Source organism: Mastomys coucha, unplaced genomic scaffold (genome assembly GCF_008632895.1).
Source record: "Mastomys coucha isolate ucsf_1 unplaced genomic scaffold, UCSF_Mcou_1 pScaffold5, whole genome shotgun sequence".
Taxonomy (NCBI): Eukaryota; Metazoa; Chordata; class Mammalia; order Rodentia; family Muridae; genus Mastomys; species Mastomys coucha.
Genome location: NW_022196911.1, coordinates 112,885,885 through 112,908,081, shown reverse-complemented (window position 1 = coordinate 112,908,081; position 22,197 = coordinate 112,885,885). Strand labels below are relative to the sequence as shown.

Below are 22,197 nucleotides of genomic sequence, written 5' to 3'. Positions count from 1 at the left end.
TGGGTTTCAGCCTCAGTCTACAAGGTGGTCTGAGAAGCTGTGGAGCTGTGAAAGCTGTTTCTGGAAGTCACGTTCCCAGTCCCGTTGGAGCTTTTTCTTTCTCCCAGCTTGACATTCCTGGGGTGGATGGGTGGGAAATCCTTATTTCTTTGGGGTCCGTTTTTCAAACAGTCTGATAGATCGAGAGGCTCAAATGTCTCTTTAGATGGCTTCATTTCTGCCAGGCCTGTTTACACAAAAGTAAATGAAAACACGCGCTGTCCGTATTCTCTCAGGGCAAGCTCCCGCGGGCAGAGCGGCTGGGGTAGAGGAGGACGGATGGGAGCGAGGGCGCCGCTGGGATGGAGAACGGAGAACAAAAACGGCAGGAATGCAGCCTCGCCTCACGTGCAGACACAGGGACAACGTCTAGGAGAGGCCTTCTCGGCCAGACGCGGGAGTATTTAGAATAACTGCCCTCAACGAGCGCGAAAGGACCTTCAATCCCACTTCAACGAAACCCCAGCCGGCGCGCAAGCGTAGAGGGGAGCGCCGGGGGCTTGTCCATCATAGAGACGCGAGGCTAGATTGTCTCCGGTCCCTGGGCGGACATCTTAGCTCCTGGCGGTAAACTGGAAAACGCCTGGAAACACGACTAAGCATAGCCGCCCCTCCCCAAAGAGTGACGTTAAAAATGCCTGTCCTGAGAGACTCAAGAATCGAGCGAGCACGCGAGTCAGTGGCGCACGTGTCGGAACGGGGTTTCGGGGCGATGCCCGCCTCTCTGCCCTTTTCCGCGATGGCGGCGGGGCGGACGCTCTAGCCGCGCGACTCGGTGTCGCGGAGGGGCGGGGTCCCGAGGAGGCTGCGGCGCTCGGCTGCGGCTCCGGGGCAGCTTGGGATCCATCCGGACGCAGAGGCGGCGGCGGCGTGTCGCGCCTCGTCCCTCCGTGCCCCCGCCGGTCGCCGCCGTCGGCGTCCCCGCGCGGACTGCCGTAGCCTCCATCCTCGGGCCGGAGGATGCCCAGGAAGCTGCTGCTGCTGCCCCCGCTGTCCGCGTGCTCCGCTCTGCGCGTCCCGCGGGCCCGGCCCGCCGCCTCGCCGGCCATGAACGCCGCCCGCACCGGCTACCGAGTCTTCTCCGCCAACTCCACGGCCGCCTGCACGGAGCTGGCCAGGCGCATCACCGAGTAAGCCCTGGCCCCGCTCCCCGCCACCTTCCCCTCGGCGCCCGCGAGCAGAGGCTCCGGGCCGCCCTCCGACCCCGTCCCAGGGCCGCGGCGCACTCTTAATTAACCCTTGCGGGCTTTGCTGCGCTTGCCCTGTATCTATCTGACCATCGCCATTTCCAGGCGTCCCGAACGCGACGGCGGTGTGGGTCTATCCTAGACCGAAGGGTCGGGACGCTCAGGGAGTAGGAAACTCAGAAGTCCCTGGGGCTGGGCCGGGGAGAGCCGCGATTACAAGTGTACAGGATCAGTTGTACAAAAGTCTGTGCTTAGGGGTGTGTGCGTGTGAACCTACGGGACCGTGAGGCCCTGAGAGGTCTTCCCGGGCTTGTCTGTTGTTACCGACTCTCTGACGCTGGGTGAGGGACGGGAATTTTTTTTTTTTTTCAACCTTATTTGTAGAATGTGGGTGGTTCTATGGGGAAGGGATGGAGCGAGAGCCGGAACTTGGTGCAGATCGTGGAGATGAATCCTGCTGAGCAGGGCCTCCCGGTGCCCCGCTGATAATCCCTGTCTACTAAAAGGCCCCTTTTCTCTTTGGAGAAAACTAGAGCCCTGGTATAAAGAGCTCTAAGGGCCCTTTATAAAATAAGCTTTTTGGTAATAAGTAACAAAATGCGTCATTTGCCCTGTCCTTTATGGGACAGGCTTTGCTGTAGCCCCTGCTGGCCTGGAACTTACTAAACACCCCCACACACACACTTTTTTTGTTGTTTTTGTTTTTCGAGACAGGTTTTCTCTGTATGTCCCGGAACTCACTCTGTAGACTAGACTGGCCTTGAACTCAGAGATCCACCTGCCTCTGCCTCCAAAGAGCTGGGATTAAAGGCGTGCACCACCACTGCCTGGCTAGGTTTGAACTCTTAAGAGATCTGCCGGCTTCTGCTGCGGGAACGCCACGCCCATCACTGACTTTGGTTTTCTGAGATAAGGTCTTACTACTCTGGTGTGATTTTTCTGGCCTTAGGCTTTGTGAAGCTGGAGGTAGAGGTACACACCTGGACTCCAGGCATAAATGACTGGACTTTGAACCTTTAAAGTCATTTTAAATTTCTAAAGTTCGTAGCTCCACCTGTTTTATTATCAGTTGGACTTTGAAGTGGATTTAGGAAGTATAGGGAAGCAGCTTCTACTGTCTGGTTTCTGTTTCTTTTTTTTAAAGATTTATTTATTGTTTATACAATGTTCTGTCTGCACATATGCCTGAAGGCCAGAAGAGGGCGCCAGATCTCATTAAGATAGTTGTGAGCCACCATGTGGTTGCTGGAAATTGAACTCTGGACCTCTGGGAGAGCAGTCAGTGCTCTCAACCTCTGAGTCCTCTCTCCAGCCCTGGTTTCTATTTCTGATTATTTGTCTTTCTTGTCCAGGCGAAGGATCCCTTTAAACATGAAAGTTGAGCTTGTTTATAATGGGTCAGACTTGCCACACATGACCTTGCCTTGAGAGAGCTCTAACTGAGGAGGGCACTTTAAAAATTAGTGCTCTGGGGCTGGAGAGATGGATCAGCAGTTAAGAGCACTGATTGCTCTTCCAGAGGTCCTGAGTTCAATTCCCAGCAACCACATGACTCACAACTGTCTGTAACAGGATGCCCTCTTCCGGTGTGTCTGAAGACAACTACAGTGTACTCACATATAAATAAAAATAAAGAAAAAAATTAGGGTTTTTTTTGGGGGGGGCTTCGAGACAGGGTTTCTCTGTGTATCCCTGGCTGTCCTGGAACTCACTCTGTAGACCAGGCTGACCTTGAACTCAGAAATCTGTCTGCCTCTGCCTCCCAAGTGCTGGGATTAAAGGTGTGAGCCACCTCTGCCTGCAAAAATTAGACGTTTTGCCTTTTTGCTATGCTAATTTTTCAGTAAGCTTTGTAGACCAGGATAGCCTCACAAATCTGCCTGCCTCTGTCTCCCTGGTGCTTTTAACTTACTTTTTTTCTTTTTTTAAAGTTGGGTCTTGCTATGTAGTCCTGGCTGGCCTGCTACTCACTGTGTATCCCAGACTGGCCTTCACCTTACAGCAATCCTCCTGCCTCAGCTTCTAGAATGCTGGGTTAATTAGTTGTATGTTCTTACCATCTTTTTTTTTGTTTTGTTTTGTTTTCTTGTGTAATAGGCGTCTTGGTGCTGAATTGGGGAAATCTGTTGTATATCAGGAGACCAATGGAGGTAAGTTAAAAGTTGATTTTTTTAATTTAGAATTTGCTATTGTTGCTGCTGCTGCAGTATCTCACGTAGCCTGGACTGGCTTGAGCTCTGAATCCTCCTGCTTTGTCTCTGGTGCTGGGGTTACAAGCAGGCTCCACCACTTCTGGCTCCGCTTCCTTATTTCATTCATTCATTCATTCATTCATTCATTCATTTATTTTAGATAAGCATTCACTATATAATCCATCCAGGCCTCAAACTGTTTTTGGTTTTTTTTTTTTTTTGTTTTTTTTTTTGGTTTTTCGAGACAGGGTTTCTCTGTGTAGCCCTGGGTCTCCTGGAACTCACTCTGTAGACCAGGCTGGCCTCGAACTCAGAAATCCGCCTGCCTCTGCCTCCCAAGTGCTGGGATTAAAGGTGTGCGCCACCACAGCCCTACAAATTTTTTATTATTTTATTTCTTTTTGATTTATTTATTTCATGTATGTGAGTACATTGTAGCTGTCTTCAGACACACCAGAAGAAGGCATTGGATCCTTATTACAGATGGTTGTGAGCCACCATGTGGTTGCTGGGAATTGAACTCAGGACCTCTGGAAGAGCAGTCAATGCTCTTAACCACTGAGCCATCTCTCCAGCCCCATCCTCTCCTTTCTTTAGATTCTGACTCTTGTTTTTCTGTATGGCTGCACACACTCTGAGATGCTGAGTAAAGAAGAGATCTGTGGAGCCTTTGTCTTTTCTTCTGTGTCACTGTGTGAGAGCATGAGAGCATGAACAGTGTGGCACTGGAGATAATGACTAAAAGTCTTTGGTGGCATGGAGATAGGGAGATGGCTCAGTCACAGTGCTTGCTTTGTATCTGTACCCTCAGCAATGGAGGGCAGATACAGGACATCCCTCACACGGCTCATCCCACACACAGCTCACACGTCAACACCAGGAAGCGTGAGCTGACTCAGAACTGGGTGAGACACACACCTACACCTGCACGTCTACCTGTGTACCTGTGTACACTGGGCATGCAAGGACGCATGCATGCACATACAAACACATACATACTCAGAAATTTCCTACAAATTCTGTCCTTTGTTCTGTCCTATGGGGGTTGTTTTTTATTTTTTTATTTATTTTGTTTTTGTTTTTCCCAAATGCATAGGTGTCACACAGGGTTAGTGGCCCAGTTTGGCTTCCCTCCATACAACTGTCTCCTGTCCTGTCCTGTCCTAGGGCCTGTGTCTTTGCAAATCCCAAAGATCCTCACGACTCGGGGCTTGCTTGGTTTCAGTTTGTGAGGCAATGTCCTACTATGTAAGCCTGCTGATCGGTTTCTCCCTGTCTAACCCAGAATGGGCTCAGAGTCATGGCAATCCCCCTGCGTCAGCCTTAATGCCCCATGCCGAGATCTCAGGCATGATCCACCACACCTGGCTCTTCAGTGTCATTTTGCAACAAATAAGAGGAGCAGGTGCACGCTGTAGAAGGCTTTCCTGGGTTATGATGGGTATTAGTAGGACAGGCCGGCACTGCACGTGCTCAGGGCTGTAATTACTTTTCCTCATAGCCTGGAGGGACACTTGTATGGATAGTTGAATGAATGCACACACCGGATGTGTGTGTAAGAATTGCCTTATAATTAACATTCCATTTCCTTTAGCTTCCAGCCTGTAGTGGCTGGTTTTGTGCCTGTATACTGGATACCTGCTGGAGTCATCAGAGAGGGAGGAGCCTCAGTTGAGGAAATGCCTCCATGAGCTCCAGCTGTAAGGCATCTTCTCAATTAGTGATCAAAGAGGGAGAGCCCAACCTTCGTGGGTGGGGTCATCCCTGGGCTGGTGGTCCTGGGTTCTATAAGAGCAGGCTGAGCAAGCCAGGAAGCAGCACCCTCTGTGGCCTCTGCATCAGCTCCAGCCTCTGGGTTCCTGCCCTGTGTGAGTTCCTGTCCTGGCTTCTTTCAGTGATGAACAGTGGTGGAAGTATAAACTGAATGGACCCTTTCCTCTTCAACTGGTTTTTTGGTCATGGTATTTTGTTGCAGCAATAGAAGCCCTAAGACATAACCATAGCAGCTTTTTTCTTTTTTAAAAATATTTACTTATTTTCTGTATATGAGTACACACACATACACACACCAAAAAAAAAAAAAAAAAATTTAACACTTTTTTTTCTCCTTCAGAAACAAGAGTTGAAATCAAAGAATCTGTTCGTGGCCAAGATATTTTTATTATACAGACAATACCCAGGTAAGACTTGGCACCACTTCAGGTATCCATTTTCCTCTGGGAAATTTCCTGATGTGTAAGTGGCTGTCTTTTCTTTTTTTTTCTTTCTTTCTTTCTTTCTTCTTTTGTTTTGTTTTGTTTTGTTTTGTGGTTTTTGAGACAGGGTTTCTCTGTGTAGCCCTGGCTGTCCTGGAACTCACTCTGTAGACCAGGCTGGCCTCGAACTCAGAAATCCATCTGCCTCTGCCTCCCAAGTGCTGGGATTAAAGGAGTGTGCCACCACCGCCGGGCTTGTGGCTGTCTTCTCATGTGAGCAATAAGCCAGGGTTGATTTCTGTTGTTTTGTTCCTGGTCTGCCTGGGGTACAGATGCAGTTAAAGGCCAGGTTAAGCAGAGCAATGATACTTGCCTCAGAAAGTGAAGAAATGCCAAGCATAGTGCACACACTGTTAATCCAACACTCTCAAGAGTTCGAGGGCTGCCTAGACCTAAGTTCCAGGCCAGCCAGGGCAGAGTGAGCTGCTTTGTCTTCAAAACAAACAACAAACAAAAAAACCCTTGTTTTATCTTTCACATTTATTTACTTTTTGGAGGTGGGTTTTCATAGTCATACACATGAGAAGAGAGAACAACTGAGAGGGGTTAGTCCTTTCTCTATTGCCATTTTACCATGAGCCTTCGTGTGGATCTAACCCTCAGTCATCAGAATTGGCAGCCAGTGTCTGTACTCACTGAGCTACTTACTGGCCCTGTTCAATGGTTTTGACATGCACTGTGAAAGTAAGAAAGAGGGTTGGAAAAATGGCTCAGCAGTCAAGAACACTGCTTCTCCCAGGAGGACCCAGGTTCATTTCCCAGCACCCACATGGCAGCTCACAACTATAGGCATACATTACTTTGCAACCTACTTTTAATAAGTGTTTAACCTCTCCTGCAGCCTACCTCCCAGCAGAGGCAGTGGAAGAGAAAGTTACTAGGATGTGGGGGACGGACCTGTTGAGCAATAGTTCTTTGGGGGCGAGCTCAGTATTCTTGGGCAGCAGCTCAGTCATTAGCAAACACCAAATACGACTCAGCAGCTGCAGTCCAGTTCTTTCAGCAAGCAGACATCGGGCAGCTGTAGTTCAATCCTGAAGAAACCACCAGGCTCTCCAGCTGGCCTGAGGTGAGGCTGCAGAAGTGGCAAGCTGCTGCACAAGCCTTGGGAGTGTTCTCTCAACAACACTATGGAAGGCGAACCAATGCATGCGTGTCTTTAGCAAAGAATATTGAGGCTGAGCAAACCAAACCAAGGCTCAGTGCTCGTCCCCCACGGTCTGTGGGGTCATATTTACACTCCTCCATCAAGCGTCCTTTCCTGTGTCTGCTTCAGGAAAACAGTCTTTCATGTGTTTGCTTTAGCAAGACATCCTTTCACCTGTGTTCCCAGCAAACCATGACTTGGCATAACTAACTTTCCAAAGAACTACAAGTTTTCGTTTCACGCAACTCTAGTGTTTAGTTTTAAAATTGCTATCACCTTTGTGGTGATCAGACCGCACTCTGTCCCTTCCCGGTTTCCCTTTTGTTTACCCGCCTTTGCCCTGGAATCTGAGGAGAAAAGACACACGCACAGCTTGTTATTTTACAATTTGCCTTCTTGGCACAATTGCTGTGCAGATATCTCCAAATGGAAAAGCGTGCCCTACCAATTTACTATCTCCGTTTCTCCTCCTGATCTAAATTCTAAATTTAGTGGCTAGTCCCACCTAGCCCCTGCCAAACATCTTTGTCCACCCGCCTGTGGTGGAGGCCGAAGGCCCTAGCTCCCTCCCTCTCACCCCCCATACGCCTTATATGATTGTTGCATAGTCTTCCTTCCAAAGTATTGTAGAAAAGCCCTCTCTCCACTCTGTCTTCTGCCTAGGGTTTGCACCGCCCCCCCACACACACACTGCCTTCTTTACTGACAAGTCAAGAAACAACTGGGGAACAGGACCTTAGCACAGAACCTCCCCTTACACACAACTGTCTGTAATGCTGAGATCTGACACCTTCACACAGATGCACGCAAACACCAAAGGATATAAAGTGATGATTACTGGCTTACTCAGCTTGCTCTCTTTATTTTATTTATTATTATACATAAGTACACAGTAGCTGTCTTGAGACGCACCAGAAGAGGTTACCTGGGCTCATTATGGGTGGTTGCGAGCCACCATGTGGTTGCTGGGATTTGAGCTCAGGAGCTTTGGAAGAGCTGTCAGTGCTCTTACCCGCTGAGTCATCTTGCCAGCCCACTATTTTTTTTTTTTTAACGTGAGAAAGAAGGCGATAGCTCAGTGGTAGAACACTTACCCAGAATGGACAAGGTCTTGCACTGTCCCTAGCCCTGTCCAAAATAGAAGAGAGAGCTGTGGGGCTTGCTGAGAATCCATGGGAAGTGACCATGCAGTTCGCTCTTTTCCTCCTCTAGCACGGGAAGGGCGCCTTAGCGACCGAAGCGTGGGAGCCCCGCCTGTGTCCCTGGGTGTGTGTAGGTGTGATGAGTCCCTTTCTGAGAGCAGAGCCTTGTGTTATTTTTGGCTGCTGGTTTCGATTGCTGTGCTATGCATTTTAAAGGAAGCCCCTTACTGTGTGTGTTTTGTATATGCACCTAATGTTGTCTGGTGTTCCAACACCCTTTTGCTGGTCCCCACAGACTGCTGCCTTTGAACCTTACAGAGTTAGTAATAGCCCACCGAGAAGGGCTTTCTTCCACTTCCTCTGCTTATGCTTCCTCTACCCAGAAATGCCTTCCCTCAGGAGCCATGCATCTTGCTCACTCCGGCCTTTGTTCAGTCAGCATGTGACTAGAAGGCCTTTATTTCCACATGGCTGCTCTGGGGCCTCCTCAGTTTATCCTTTTCTCTAGAGTTCCTTGGGAGAGATGAGCGATTTGCAGAAAACCCTAGGTCCCTGACAACCACCTTAGATTACCTGATTCTGTGGAGGGTGGAGAAGGACAGTCTGGCATTTTAGGCCCAGGGGGACCAGCTTTTTCACTAATCCTTTTCCAAATAATTCAGAGTTCTAAATCCAAAGACAGGACCAGGTGGCAGTCTCTTGGCTCGCCTGACTGGTGTTGTAATGGCAGGAGGGCCGTGTCCTAGAAAGACGAATCTAGGCCATCTAACTAAGCCTTGGGCTGCAGAAGAAGCTGGACTTTGAGCTTCCGCTTTCCTTTTCCCTTCTCCAGGAAAAGACTGCAGATTGTGCCACCACAGCAACTCTTCTGGGTACCTTTGTTATGTCTGTTGATTGTCAGAGTCATCCTTGAGGCTAGAGGAGAGGAGCTAAGCTTGGTGACCCTGTCAATTTAGGTATGGCAGATGACACTTGGCACGGGGAGCTTATGAGCAGCCTCCCTGCTGATTAGAGATCATTCAAGAATGGCTGTTGGAACAGGAAGTTATCGTCTTGTTCTGTGATGTGTTGGGAGGGTTGAGACTGACTTCTGCTTTATTTCTAATGCTGAGGATGCAATTCAGGACTTGCATGTTAGACCGGCAAACTGCTAGACTACTCCAGTGTGCTCTTTTTTTTTTTATTTTTCAAGACACGGTGTCTCTGTGGAGCCCTGGCTGTCCTGGAACTCACTCTGTAGACCAGGCTGGCCTTGAACTCAGAAATCCGCCTGTCTCTGCCTCCCGAGTGCTGGGATTAAAGGCGTGCACCAACCACTGCCCAGTCAAGAGAGTCTTTTCTTTAAGCACAGGGTCTCTGTATGTAGCTAGCTGGCCTTAAGCCCTCCATCCACCTGCCTCAGTTTTCAATGGGATTAGGCATGTCCCACCACAACCAGAGGTCTTGAAAACTGTGTATACTGGTCTTAGCCATGGACGGACCCCTTCGTTCTTGCAGGAGGAGTGTGGGTACAGATATGGGTACAAATGTGTACCTGTCTTGAAGACATGTCTTCCCTTTCTTGAGTTTGTTTTGGGACTTAAGAAGTTAAAGTACATTTTAAAATTTGTGTGCACACATACACCACAGTGCCTGTATGAGGTCAGAGAATAATTTGGGGGAGCTGGGATTTCCTTTTTTGTCATGTGGGTCCTGGGACTGAACTCAGGTCCTTAGGCACTTTACCCACATGGCCCCATTTCCTATGGCTTTTAAGATGACAGGGGGATGAGGAGAGGGAGTCCCCATGTTGCCATTGTGTGTGTGCGCCCTGCAAACGAGGGCTGGGCATGGTAACCCAACACGTAGTATACGGAGGGAGGAGGGCAGTGAGGCTGAGGCCTTCCCTGCCTACATATGTGGAGCTGCAGAGAGCTCAGGGTAGGAGGGCTTTTTCTTGCAAGGGACCTGAGTTAGGTTCCCACCCACACCCATAACTCCAGTTCTAGGGGATCTGACACCCTCTTCTGGCCTCCATGGTTACCAAGCATACATGTGGTACACATACATATATGCAAGCAAAACACTCTTACACATAAATAATAGTCCATGTAGGGGACAGGATGGCTCAGTGAGAAAAGCTCCCTCTACCAAGCCGTCCGGACAGCAATCTCTAGAACCAGCATAGGGGATCGCTACATGTGTGTTATAGCACGTGGGAGTCTGTAAATATACACATGCACACACAAAATACAAGATTTAAAAAGCTAAGTGGAGTCCACACAGGGTATTGCTGTGGATCATCAGTTGTTGAGGTAGGGCAGAGTAAACCCTACCCTGTTACTGTGTCCTAGTGCTCTGCAAGTACAAGCAGATTAATATGTATGTTGTGTCCTACTTCCCCACCCCACATTAGGTTTATTGAAAATGATGGGGCAGAGAGGCAGGTGGATTTCTGAGTTCGAGGCCAGCCTGGTCTACTGAGTGAGTTCCAGGACAGCCAGGGCTACATACAGAAACCCTGTCTCAAAAAACCAAAAAAAAAAAAAAAGAAGAAGAAAAAAAAGAAAGAAAGAAAGAAAATGATGGGGCAGGCACAGCAGAGTATAACATCTCTAAAGAAAGAAACAGCTGGCTCTGCTTACACAATGACTACAAGAGCCATCAAGAGGAACTTGGAGCTTCTTAACACACACAAAGCAGAAGCTGCCGCAGTCCACTGAAGCCTGCTAGCCACAAGACAGCTGCCTGTGTCCAGCTCTTGATAGAGACTCCATTCTCACTTCCCGACCAGTAGGGGCTGAGGGCTGGAGGATGCTGGATTCTTAATGGAAACAGGGTCTCCATAGCCCTGGCTACCTCGAGTTGGTTATGTAGACTAGACTGCCCTCAAACTCAAAGAAATGGATTTGCCTTTGCCTCCTGAGAGCTAGGATTAAAAATGAGCATCACCACCGGGTGTTGAATTCTTTGGTATAGATTATTGGGAAGAAGAAAAAGTGGAACGTAAACATCTTTGTTATGTAAGAAATCAGTAAATCCTGAAATCAGGATCTCTCAGAAGTTGCTTCTTATTGTCTAGCCCTTCCCTTTGCATCAGGCAGTTGTGTATGTGCGCCAAATCAAGACTCTTGGTGTTGAGATCTGGTGTGAGGCCACAAAGTGTTGGCAAGTTGAATGTAATGAACTCCAAGGCTGACCAGGTTAAAGCTGGGTGTTGACTTCATGTCACCTACCTGCTGTCCTTCAGGCATTGTGTGTGCATCCAGCTTAGCACACCGGTGAGGGCGATCTCTTGGGAGTGGCACCTCTCCACGTAGCACTTACAGCTGCATGAGTATATAGGTCTGTTTTTGCATGAGGAGCATGGCTAATTGATTTATGTCTGCTGCTTGGCAGAGGAGCCTGAGACAGGAGTGGCCCCGGTGTGTTCTGCCCTGCTCCGAGATGGAGAATTCCCAGGTGCCTTGAACGCACGTGCTTGTTTTGTGTTGTTGGCCAACCTATACCAATCTCAGGCATTGTCACTGTAGAACTAGAAGACAACAAATGCTCCAACTTACCCAGAGAAAAGAAGTAACTGTCAAGGAAGGGACTCACCCTGGTTCAGGGGAGCACTACGGGTGTTGTGGAGGGACTCACCCTGGTTCGGGGGAGCAGTGCGGGTGTTGTTAAGGGACTCACCTAGGGTCTGGGAAACACTGCGGGTGTTGTGAAAATAAGCCCTCAAGTCCGTCATCCCTGCCCTCTAAGAGACTGGTTTCTTTTGTGTTTCAGGGTTAATATTGTGTGTTCAAGTGCCCTCAGACCACATGGGGTAATGAATCTTGTGGAGACTTCTGTGCCATAGGTCTTATGCTAGGATAGAACCCTCTTACTGCTGAGCCAGGGAGGTGGTTTTATGTGTTTGTTTTGTTGTTTTGGGTTTATTTTTGTTTTTTGGGTTTTTTTTTTGTTTGTTTGTTTTTGAAACAGGATAGATCATGCTGGCCTCGAACATAGAGATTTGCCTGATCCGCCTCCTGAGTGCTGGGATTAAAGACATGTGCCACCACATCCAGCTTCCAGAGAGATGTTTTTAAATCAAGATTCCTAAAGTGGTTATCACAGATGTATGAAATAGATTGCTGATTACTAGGGGTCATTGTCAGTGTGAGGTGTGCTTAAGAGCTGATGGGAGTCACCGGGGCTCACTTTCTTGGCTGTTGGTACCTGCTTGTCTGAGTCCAGGGTCAAAGCTGGGAGGCAGGGCAATTTCCAGTCCCAAGTATTCATTTGAGAGACTCTGCGTCCTGAAAAGCCAACAGGAGACCTGGTGAGGGAGAAAGTCCCAGGCTATGGGAAAGAGACAAGAGCTCTTTATTGAGGGATTTAAAAACAAAAAACAAAACAACAACACTGTCTTGCACCAAGTCAGTGTGTTAGCCATCTTTGCATTTTCTCTATGCTTGTATCCTTTTCTTTTCTTTTTTTATAATTTACTTATTTTTGTTTTATATGCATTGGTGTTTTGCCTGTATGTGTAACGGAGTTGAACTCTGAAACAGAAGTTATAGACAGTTGTAAGCTATCATGTGAGTGCTGGGAATTGACCCTTGGGTCCTCTGGAAGAGCAGCCAGTGCTCCTAACTGCTGAGCTGTCTCTCCAGCCCCTGCTGTGTCCCTTTCTGTCCTCACCTCTAAGAACGTTTTCTTGAGTGGGTGAGTGGATGGAGGAGCACCAATCCGGAGGGGCCTGGAAACCTTGCAAAGGGGAGTAGCCTTTGAAATGGAAATGAATGAAATGATAATTTAAAAAAAAAAAGATATATGCAAAGCCCAAAAAAGTTTTCTTTTTTCTTTTCATTCTACTTATTTACTTGCTTGCTTGCTTGCTTGTTTTGTTTTGTTTTTTCTTTTTTTGGGAACAGGGTTTCAGCATATCCCTAGTTGTCCAAGAACTCTTTGTGTAGACCAGACTGGCCCTGAAGTCACAAAGATCCCTTGCCTTTGCCTCCCAATGGTGGATTCAAGAGTGCTTACCGTGCCTGGCTCAGGTCCAGAATTGTGTGTTAAAAACTGCTGGGCTGGGCTGGAGAGGTGGCTCAGCGGTTAAGAACACTGACTGCTCTTCCAGAGGTCCTGAGTTCAAATCCCAGCAACCACATGGTGGCTCACAACCATCTGTAATGAGATCTGATGCCCTCTTCTGGTGTGTCTGAAGACAGTGACAATGTACTTATGTACAATAAATAAATAAATAAATAAATAAATAAATAAATCTTTAAAAAAAAACAAAACTGCTTTGCTAGCCGGGCGGTGGTGGTACACACCTTTAATCCCAGCACTTGGGAGGCAGAGGCAGGTGGATTTCTGAGTTTGAGGCCAGCCTGGTTTACAGATTGAGTTCCAGGACAGCCAGGGATATACAGAGAAACCCTGTCTCGAAAAACAAAACAAAACAAAACAAAATCCCAAAAAAAATAAAAAAAGCTTTGACTTCACTAGTCTCTTGGATTTGTGATTATCTTATTTCTGATATAGATATTATTGGAGTACTTGGAGGTTGGAGGTTCCATGAGATTGCTGACGAATGGGCTTGGTGCCTTGCAAACTAAATGGCCTCATTTGGTCTCACTGGGTGATGGCAGTTTTCACTTTTTCTTTAATGTGGGGGCCTCACTCCCACTTGTCTGCTCTAGACCATCTGGAAAGCCTGGTGGCCCAGAGGAAAGGGTGTGTGAGAATCTGCCAGAGAGGTGGGGGCAAGAGCTTGAGATCTTCCCAGAAAGATCCATCCCATCACCTCTGCAGAGAAGCATCTGTTGCCATAGGAACCACCTTCCTCAGATATCTTTCATGGTCATGTTTCCTACTCTTGTCTCTCCATGTCAGGAATGTTTCAGGCAAAGAAGGGATGAGGGGGCTGTGAGATGTTCCAAGACCTCCCCACTCATTTCCACCAGTCCCTAAGGAAAACAAAATGCTTTCTCTCAATGCCAGCTGTGGCCTGGGTCTTTACCCCTGCCTGTGTGCCAGCAAGTGTCACGTTACTGGTTGCTGATGGGACAGAGATGAGAGGAGGGGTCACTGCAGGTGCAAGTGACCACATCTGAAAGCTATAGCTGACCCAGCTAAAAGAGGAGTTGCTATACTTTCCCTGCCAAGTGGCGGAAGCTGAGGGCTCTGCGGTCGTTAGTGTTGTGAGTACATAGGTTTCACTCCAGAATGCAAGTTTGTACTGTTTTAGAGACGTGAATACCGCTGTGATGGAGCTGCTGATCATGGCCTATGCACTGAAGACCGCCTGCGCCAGGAATATCACTGGTGTCATCCCCTACTTCCCGTACAGCAAGCAAAGCAAGATGAGGAAGAGGGGCTCCATTGTGTGCAAGCTCCTGGCATCCATGCTGGCGAAAGCTGGTGAGTGTGAACGGAGGCCCTGGGTCCCAGCGCCAGATGTAGTCCCTCCCCGGTACAGGTCAGGCTCCACCTCAGTGTCGGCTTTTGAGACCTGTTTCTTTACCTGCTGTTCACTAAAGACATCTTGTTTCCTTTTCCATTGTTTGGAAGGGGTGTATGGGCTAAGGTTTGACATTCTTAGTGTCCCCTCTGTCTCTAGAAGGACCTGCTTCAGCGTCTTCTGATCTGTTTTTGTGTTTCCTTGTGTCATCTTGTCATCTGACTCACCGTTTATCTGAGTTTAGGTGCATTGTTCAGAGCATGGATTCATCAGAATTTTTTTTAAGTGCTTCTAGCAGTTCATGCTTTAGTCCCTGTGTAGAGAGGAGTGCGAGCATCCTGGTCTGTGACATAGACAGCGAGCTAGTATCAGCCGGTGGCTGAGGTTCCCGTCTGACATCTCTCAGAGTGTTGGTTCTCTGCTCTGCCAGATTGGTGACCTTTGAACACCCGCAGTGTTTCCAGCGTCCCTTTCCTCTGAGACGCTGTCACTCTGGCTTCCCACTGGATGCCTCAGCGTCTTGCACTTGGACTGTGAGTCCCTCTTCTTCAGTCACTTTGCTGCTGGCCCTTTTGAGGTAGCCATAGTCTCTAGCGATTGAGTTTATATTCTTTGATGAAGGCCCTCCTGTTTTATCCCTACTATCACTTCACATTTACTCCCTGCTCATGTTTCGGTTTCTGTCTGGCTTTTCCCTTTTACTGTGCAGATGGCAGAGCCGAAGGCACACCCCTGCCAGCTGTGGTTCTTCATCTCTGGCTCCTTGGCATTAGGCTGGGCACTCTACTCCATGCTGTGCCATGAAGACTAACAGTAGCGTTTGTGCCCCTAGTTGACAGTACCCCTGCCTCAGTCTCCTGAGAGGAGCAGGAGTTGAGCATCTGGTTTGCGTCCACTGTGGCCACTTACTTGTAGGGGAGAACTTTGTAATTTTCTGTTTTAAAATTTCAGGTTTAACTCACATTATCACTATGGATCTTCACCAAAAGGAAATCCAAGGCTTTTTCAGCTTTCCCGTGGACAACCTTAGAGCCTCACCTTTCCTGCTTCAGTATATCCAGGAAGAAGTGAGGAGCCACCAGCCACCCCCATGTCCTCAAAGAGATGCTATTTAGGTTTTCCCTGGCATCAGATTTCAGTATCGAAAGGCACAGTTGCCCAAGAGCTCTCCCTGAGGCTGTGCCCACTACAGCCAGATAGGCTCAGCATTTAGTTACAGAGGGCCATGTTTTCAGAGACATTAAAAATTAAAAAGTACATTTCCTTCTAAGCGCTTTTATGCTCGTGGTCTCTAGAATGAAGCGTATGATGTTTCTGTTATCTTGATGTAGCACTGCTTTCTCATCGATGAACTGATAATATGGGAATGTCCTCATGGACTCCAGCACATTGCTAGAAGAAAAGTCTTAGACCTGTATCCAGATTTAGGTGGTTATTTTTATTTTTATTTTTAATAATGCTTCAGTATTTTTATTTTTCCTCCAAATCTAGATTCCAAATTACAGAAATGCAGTCATTGTAGCTAAGTCTCCTGATGCTGCAAAAAGGTAAATATGATGGGCATTTCTAATCTCGCCTCGGCTGTGGCTGCAGCCAGAATTAGTTTGGGAATCTAGGGCTGTCATAATGTGGCCAGTAAGAGCTCATGGGTTCTTCTTTCCCTGCCGCATTGTCACATCCACTCAGAGCTTTATCTCTACACTCCAGACAAACGTGGGTGCCTTCCACACCATGTTAGTCAGTTTGGAATTCTTGAGGTTTTCAGGGAAACCGTGCCTGAGCACTCAGGCAGTGACCTTGTTTGGGTTTTACAGACAGTACCTTCTTTGTGTGGGCCAGGCTGCTTCAGGCCCCTTCACAGACCTGGAAATGCTCATCCTTCTGCCGCTACCTCTGGAATGCTGCAACTAAGAGAGTCATTATACTCTATTTATGTAGTGCTAGGAATTGAACCCACAACCCCATGCATGCCAAATGAGCACTCTATCAAACAAGCCACATCTCTAGTCTGCCACTGATTTTGAAACATTGTTTTGAACAAATGTGGGCCGTGGGCTGGGCATTCTTCCCATCAGTGTCACCTTGGCCAACCATTGTCTTCTTGTCAGGGCTCAGTCCTATGCTGAGAGACTACGCCTGGGCCTGGCTGTGATCCACGGAGAAGCTCAGTGCACAGAGCTGGACATGGATGATGGTCGGCACTCGCCCCCCATGGTCAAGAACGCCACTGTGCACCCGGGCCTGGAGCTCCCCTGTAAGATTTGCTCTGCCTTTACTTATAAACGGAAGACAATTCTAAATGGTAGAAATGGCTAAGAATTACCACCTTGGTGTACATTATAGGCTCTTTGATCTGTTTAGCTGGCTTTAATTAAATAACCGAATACTATTGCCTTGGCTTCCCCATTTGAAACAGAGGACTTAGGAGTTCCAGCACACAGCACAGTTGGCTAAGACAGCTTGTCTGTGTGGATGTGTGAACCTCTGGTGCACAGCTGTATGTGATGGCGTGGAGTCCAAAGCCTTTGCTTGTACTTTGCCAGGTGGCATGGGTTCTAGGTTTTGTCCATCCCGCACCTTTACCATTTTTTTTAGTTGGGCAGCTCTTGGACCTGGTATCTGACTAAATTGCTGCTCTTACTCCAAATGGGCGAACAGCTCACTTCCACAAACACCCTGGCACTGTGCTGTGCTGCGCTGCGCTGTATTGCACTATGCTGTACTGCACTGCACTGCACTGCACTGACGAGGGCTGTACACTGCAGAGGCCTACGGTGCTTACAGAAAGAAGAGAGAGTAAGTCTGCCCTAGACATGGTCAGAGCGTAGCTGGAGAAGAAGTACTACAGTTGATTTCGGGGCCCCTGGCTCTAGAGTAGGTACTCTGTCTGTTAACTGTTGCCTCGCTTTCATTTCTAGTGTTGCGTGTTTTTATATAAAAGGACTATGCAGGATGCTTTTAGCTTTACTTGGTTTTTTGCTTTTTGGGGATTTCATAGTTTTACATTTTTGGGTGCTGGACACTGAATTTGGCTATAAAAAGTACAGGTGTGCACTGCTCTCTCCAGAGTCTGCATAGAGAACACTGCTGTGTGCTTCGTGTGGTTTGAGGCCCCTCCCTTATGATACAGGTGGGTCTCACTCAGGACTCCCCCCAAGGACTGTTACCTAAGCTACAGGCATTATCACTCCCCAGTGTCCTGTGGAGCAAGAGGAAAACCTTTGTCTTTCTGGTTTTGTTTTTGTTTTTTGGCCCAGGCAGGGACTGATCTATGACTGCATATTGCATGCAATTGGCGTATCTGTACTCTTATTTAATCCTAAATGGATCCTCTGGTCTCTATGACCTTGATACCATAGGGCAGCACGAGCCAGTTAGTTATTTTGTAGACTGTCCCTTAATTGGGACTTGTTTACGTCCTGTGCTTAGATGCAAATTTGAGCATTTGGCAGGAATGCCACAGGAAACAGGTGGTGTGTCCCATTGCTGGGGAGGCTGATTTTGGTGTCTTGGTTAAAATGGTGTCTAAGAAAGTTACTTTGCTTCCTCTTTGTCAGTAGTGTGCTATGAATACCCACCTCACTTAGCCTCTGTGGATCGTCACCGGCTCAGTTAAAAAGCCCTGGTTATTGACAGACGGTCTCTCCTGTTGTTTCGCTGGATTTAAAACAGTCTTGCTTTGCAGCCTGGCCTGAGCTTGACACTCTCCTGCTTCGGCTTGCCTGACCAATGGCAGGATTACTAACATACTACTCCATGCTTGGTCTTCTCTTTCCAGAGAGAAAGGAAGGGAGGGAGGGAGAGTGGCAGAGTGTGAGTGTGCACTGCAGGTGCCTGCAGAGGCCAAAAGAGGGTGGCAGATCCCTTGGAGTTGAAGTTGTAGGCATTTGTGAGCTGTCTACTGTGGGCGCTGGATCCAGACTCGCGACTGAGCAGCTGGGTATCGATGCTTGGCTGGTGATCTCTCCATCTCTCCAGCCACCCCATACCCCACTCGCCTTTTTAAGATGCTATCTTACTGGGTTGCCCTCCTGGTCTCGGACTTTGGAACTGAAGTACACTTATCTTGGCCTCCCCCGTTCCCTCATAGCTACAAGTTCACACCACTTCACATAGACAAACTGGAGCTGAGCTCTGTTGAGAGGACCTTGATGTGTGCCTAGGCTGGCCTGAAATTCTCAGTCCTCCTGCCTTCCCCTCTTGAGTGCTAGGATTACCATCTGTCACCATTCCAGGCTGCCCAAATTCAGGAGATCATCCCGATTCTGATGGGAAACAAAGACAGATATATTAAAATTAGACCGGGGGGGGGGGGTGTCTGTTATTGTTTGAGACAGGGGCTCATGTGGCCCAGACTGGCTGTGTTAACTGAAGGTTACTTGAACTTCTGATCCTGCTGCCTCATCTTCGTGAGTACTAGAGTCAGGATGTGGTGCTGGAGGGGCGTAGGCAGGCTGGGCAGGCGTGCTCCCAGATGAGCTGTGTCCCCAGCCCTGGTTGCTCTGTGCTGTTGCTTAGAGAACAGTGTCTCATAGCCATGTCAGTTGTAAATGGACCTACTAAGTACATAGCAAGCCAAAGTAAGGGGGAGGGAGGGAGGGACAGAGAGAGAGAGAAAGAGAGAGAGAGAGAGAGAGAGAGAGAGAGAGAGATAATCAAAAGGGGAACCCTTACTGCTATACCCAAGTAAGAACAGAGAAAGAACACACAAGTGGGTGATCACATCAACAAACTGGTGCTCAGCTTGTACAGCCGAAACCAGGGAAGCTTGAGTTCAGATTGAGCTTTCCCTCCATAGTGGTTTCCTGCATCCCTTTCCCACTGCGTGTATTTTTGCACCATGGATAAAAATGACGTCTGCAGGTGGTCACACCCAGCCATTCTCTCTGTTCTTGAGCTGGTTTTATTGTTGTTGGGGTTTTCTCTAGGGGGTGGGAGGCCTCCTTCCTCCCTGTCACACAGTTGAGGGGGCTTGCAGGCAAGTTGACCTTGGAGACCATGCGGACACAAACATTCTCAAATCTGAAATGGTGTAGGCGGGGGACAACCATGTTCCCAGAGCTCACCTCTCAGTGAGTTCAGATGGCACATGACAATTCACCAATATGATATACATTACAGTTGATTTGTTATATTTGAAATGGAACCCAAGACTTGGGGAGTGCCTCTGTTCCTTAGTTAGGGTCCAACTGCCTTAGTGTGGATTTCTACTTGGTCAGTCCTGTAGCTTTAGGATGACTGAGAAGACGGTGGTCTGGTAGTTACATCTTCAAGTCCTGATTTCCAGGGAAATGTGTAGAGCAGATATTTAAAACTAAGGCTGCAATGTCTAAATCAAGTTCTTAGAAAGTGAGGCTAGCCCAGCAATGGTGGCACACGCCTTTAATCCCAGCACTTTGGAGGCAGAGGCAGGTAGATTTCTGAGTTCAAGGCCAGCCTGGTCTACAGAGTGAGTGCTAGGACAGCCAGGGCTATACAGAGAAACCCTGTCTCTGAAAAAAAAACAAATAAAAACAAAAACAAAAAAAAAGTGATGCTAGTGCCCCTTGATTGGTCTGTCTGTCACATGAGGTTTAGTCAGGCAGCTTGTCTACAATTCTTTTTCAGCCTGGCCAGGACACACTGACAAGTGTGCTCTCCTTGAATGATGTCCCACCTGTGCTGGGACAGCCCTGACACAGACCATCGCAGTTGTTCAAATGTGGCCAGTCTCACCTGAGAGATGAGGTGACTGCGTATTGTGATGGCTGCCCTGCAGACATAAGATACCTCACCAGTACAGTTTATACTGGTTATAGTGCGAGATGGGACAGTTTTAAGGATGCTATGTAAAGTAAAATAGCAAGTTTACCGTTTTGTGTGATCTTACTTATTTTTTAGTTTTGTGTGCATAAATGTTTGCCATATGTCTGTATGTGCACATGTGCCTGGTGTCCTTGGAGGTCAGAAGAGCGAATAGAATCCCCCGGATCTGGAATCACGCGTGTTTGTAAACCACGGTGTGGGTGCTGGGAATGGAACCCAGGTCCTCCACAGGAGCAACTCCTCTCCCTATAACCCCTACCTTTTATTCTTCCATAGTGTAGCTACTAGAAAAGTTAGAATGACTTTTCTGTCTTCCCTTGTGTTTCTGTGAACAGCTGGCCCCGCCACCTCTGATTCTGGAGTCAGTGTAGGAGGGATCTGTCTGTATTAGGTTGTCCAGTCTGTGCCGGAGCATGCCATAGGGGTGCCATAGGGGTTGCATTTACCCAGTTACCCAGCTAACTCAGCCTTGTAATATGTTTTGCTAGTGATGATGGCCAAAGAGAAGCCACCAATAACCGTGGTTGGAGACGTCGGGGGACGCATTGCGATTATAGTGGTATGGCCATGCATCATCGTATTCATGCACAGAGGTGACACTGATGGCTGTGTCAGTGTGGGTCTCAGCATGATGGTGGATGTCAGTGGATCCACCTGCCTTCCCTCACTCAGTCCCCTATAAGAGAGTAGCAGATTTACTTAATATGTAAATGGATGAAATTAATATATAGCCTACAAATGTAAAAACCTGGTGCCTCCCACAGGAAGATTCAGCCCCGTGGGCCTTCATCATCGGGGTTCTGGGTCCCCTCAGACCAGCTCCCTTGATCATACATTTCAGGACCATAAGACAAGCCATTCCCATTGTCAGGGTGGGGACAGGTACCCTAGTGCAGCCTGGCTTACCCCACCTTAGCTGGCTTAGAGGCTCGCAGCAGCAGCAGCAGCTCCCCTTGGGACAAAGTAAGTGGCATGCTAGCTCTCGAGAGCGAGTGAGGAGTTTGAGGGAGGGAAGCTACCCTGACAGTCATCATGAGGGTCCTAGCTGCCATGTCACACACACCAGACTAGAGAGCCCCACCATGCTGGCCACTCCTCCTGCACAGTGCCTTGCTGGCTTGCAGTCCCAGAATGCTCAACCCTCGGCCATGGTTTCTAACAGGCTGATCTGTGTGGGAAGAGAGCAGGGACAGGTCTTTCTCAGCTGGGGAGAGGGTGGCTGAACCTGCCCCTACTTGCAGGATGACATCATTGATGACGTGGAGAGCTTCGTTGCTGCTGCAGAGATCCTGAAAGAGAGAGGTGCTTACAAGATCTATGTCATGGCCACGCACGGCATCCTGTCTGCTGAAGCCCCCCGTCTGATCGAGGAGTCCCCCATTGATGAGGTCTGTCTCTCGAGGGTTAGGAGATTGAGCTTGAGTCCAGCGTTGCCTCTGTGCTGACTCAGAATTGAGTCCTGATCTCTGGCTCGGGCACACACGGCTCTAACTGTTCTTTTTGCTTGGAGCCTTGCTCAGGCAGATGGTTGTGTAGGACTGAGAGTTACATGAAGGTTTGTTTCGAGGCTGGGCGGTCCTAGGACGCAAGTTTTGATGCTCAGTTTGTAAGATCTGTACTTTAGCAGATGTGATTTTATGCTTGTGATCCCACCCAGCAAATGAGAAATGAATTACAATTGAGCCCTATTCTAGGTTACATATCAAGACCCTGCCTAAAAATGAAAACCAAGACTGGGGTATAGCCCAGTGTCAGTGCCCTCACATCGCCTGTGTGCTCCCACCTCCAGTACCACTACAGAAACCCCTCTGGAGCAAAAGTTTTGTTTTGGGGCTTGGGCTGTGGGCATTGAATGTTAGATATGCTTTTCTGCACAGCCACGTCCTGGCTCACCCGAGTGACTGTGTACTCTCTGTTGCTTTGTAACTAGGTGGTGGTGACGAACACTGTCCCTCACGAGCTTCAGAAACTGCAGTGTCCCAAGATAAAGACTGTGGATATCAGCTTGA

The 22,197-nt window shown here is 48.3% G+C and overlaps 1 protein-coding gene across 1 annotated transcript in view; it reads left to right on the top strand.

Annotated features, from left to right (window-relative positions):
- The first annotated feature begins 710 nt into the window (after positions 1 to 710).
- Positions 711 to 22,197, top strand: part of Prpsap1 (phosphoribosyl pyrophosphate synthetase associated protein 1) — a 22,423-nt gene continuing 936 nt past the window's right edge. The window contains exons 1-10 of the mRNA XM_031354091.1: positions 711 to 1,169; positions 3,324 to 3,376; positions 5,532 to 5,598; positions 14,171 to 14,343; positions 15,335 to 15,450; positions 15,875 to 15,930; positions 16,492 to 16,637; positions 20,677 to 20,747; positions 21,430 to 21,576; positions 22,119 to 22,191. Coding sequence (XP_031209951.1) covers positions 1,000 to 1,169; positions 3,324 to 3,376; positions 5,532 to 5,598; positions 14,171 to 14,343; positions 15,335 to 15,450; positions 15,875 to 15,930; positions 16,492 to 16,637; positions 20,677 to 20,747; positions 21,430 to 21,576; positions 22,119 to 22,191 — 1,072 coding nt within the window. The 5' untranslated portion in view covers positions 711 to 999. The remainder of the gene's footprint in view (positions 1,170 to 3,323; positions 3,377 to 5,531; positions 5,599 to 14,170; positions 14,344 to 15,334; positions 15,451 to 15,874; positions 15,931 to 16,491; positions 16,638 to 20,676; positions 20,748 to 21,429; positions 21,577 to 22,118; positions 22,192 to 22,197) is intronic.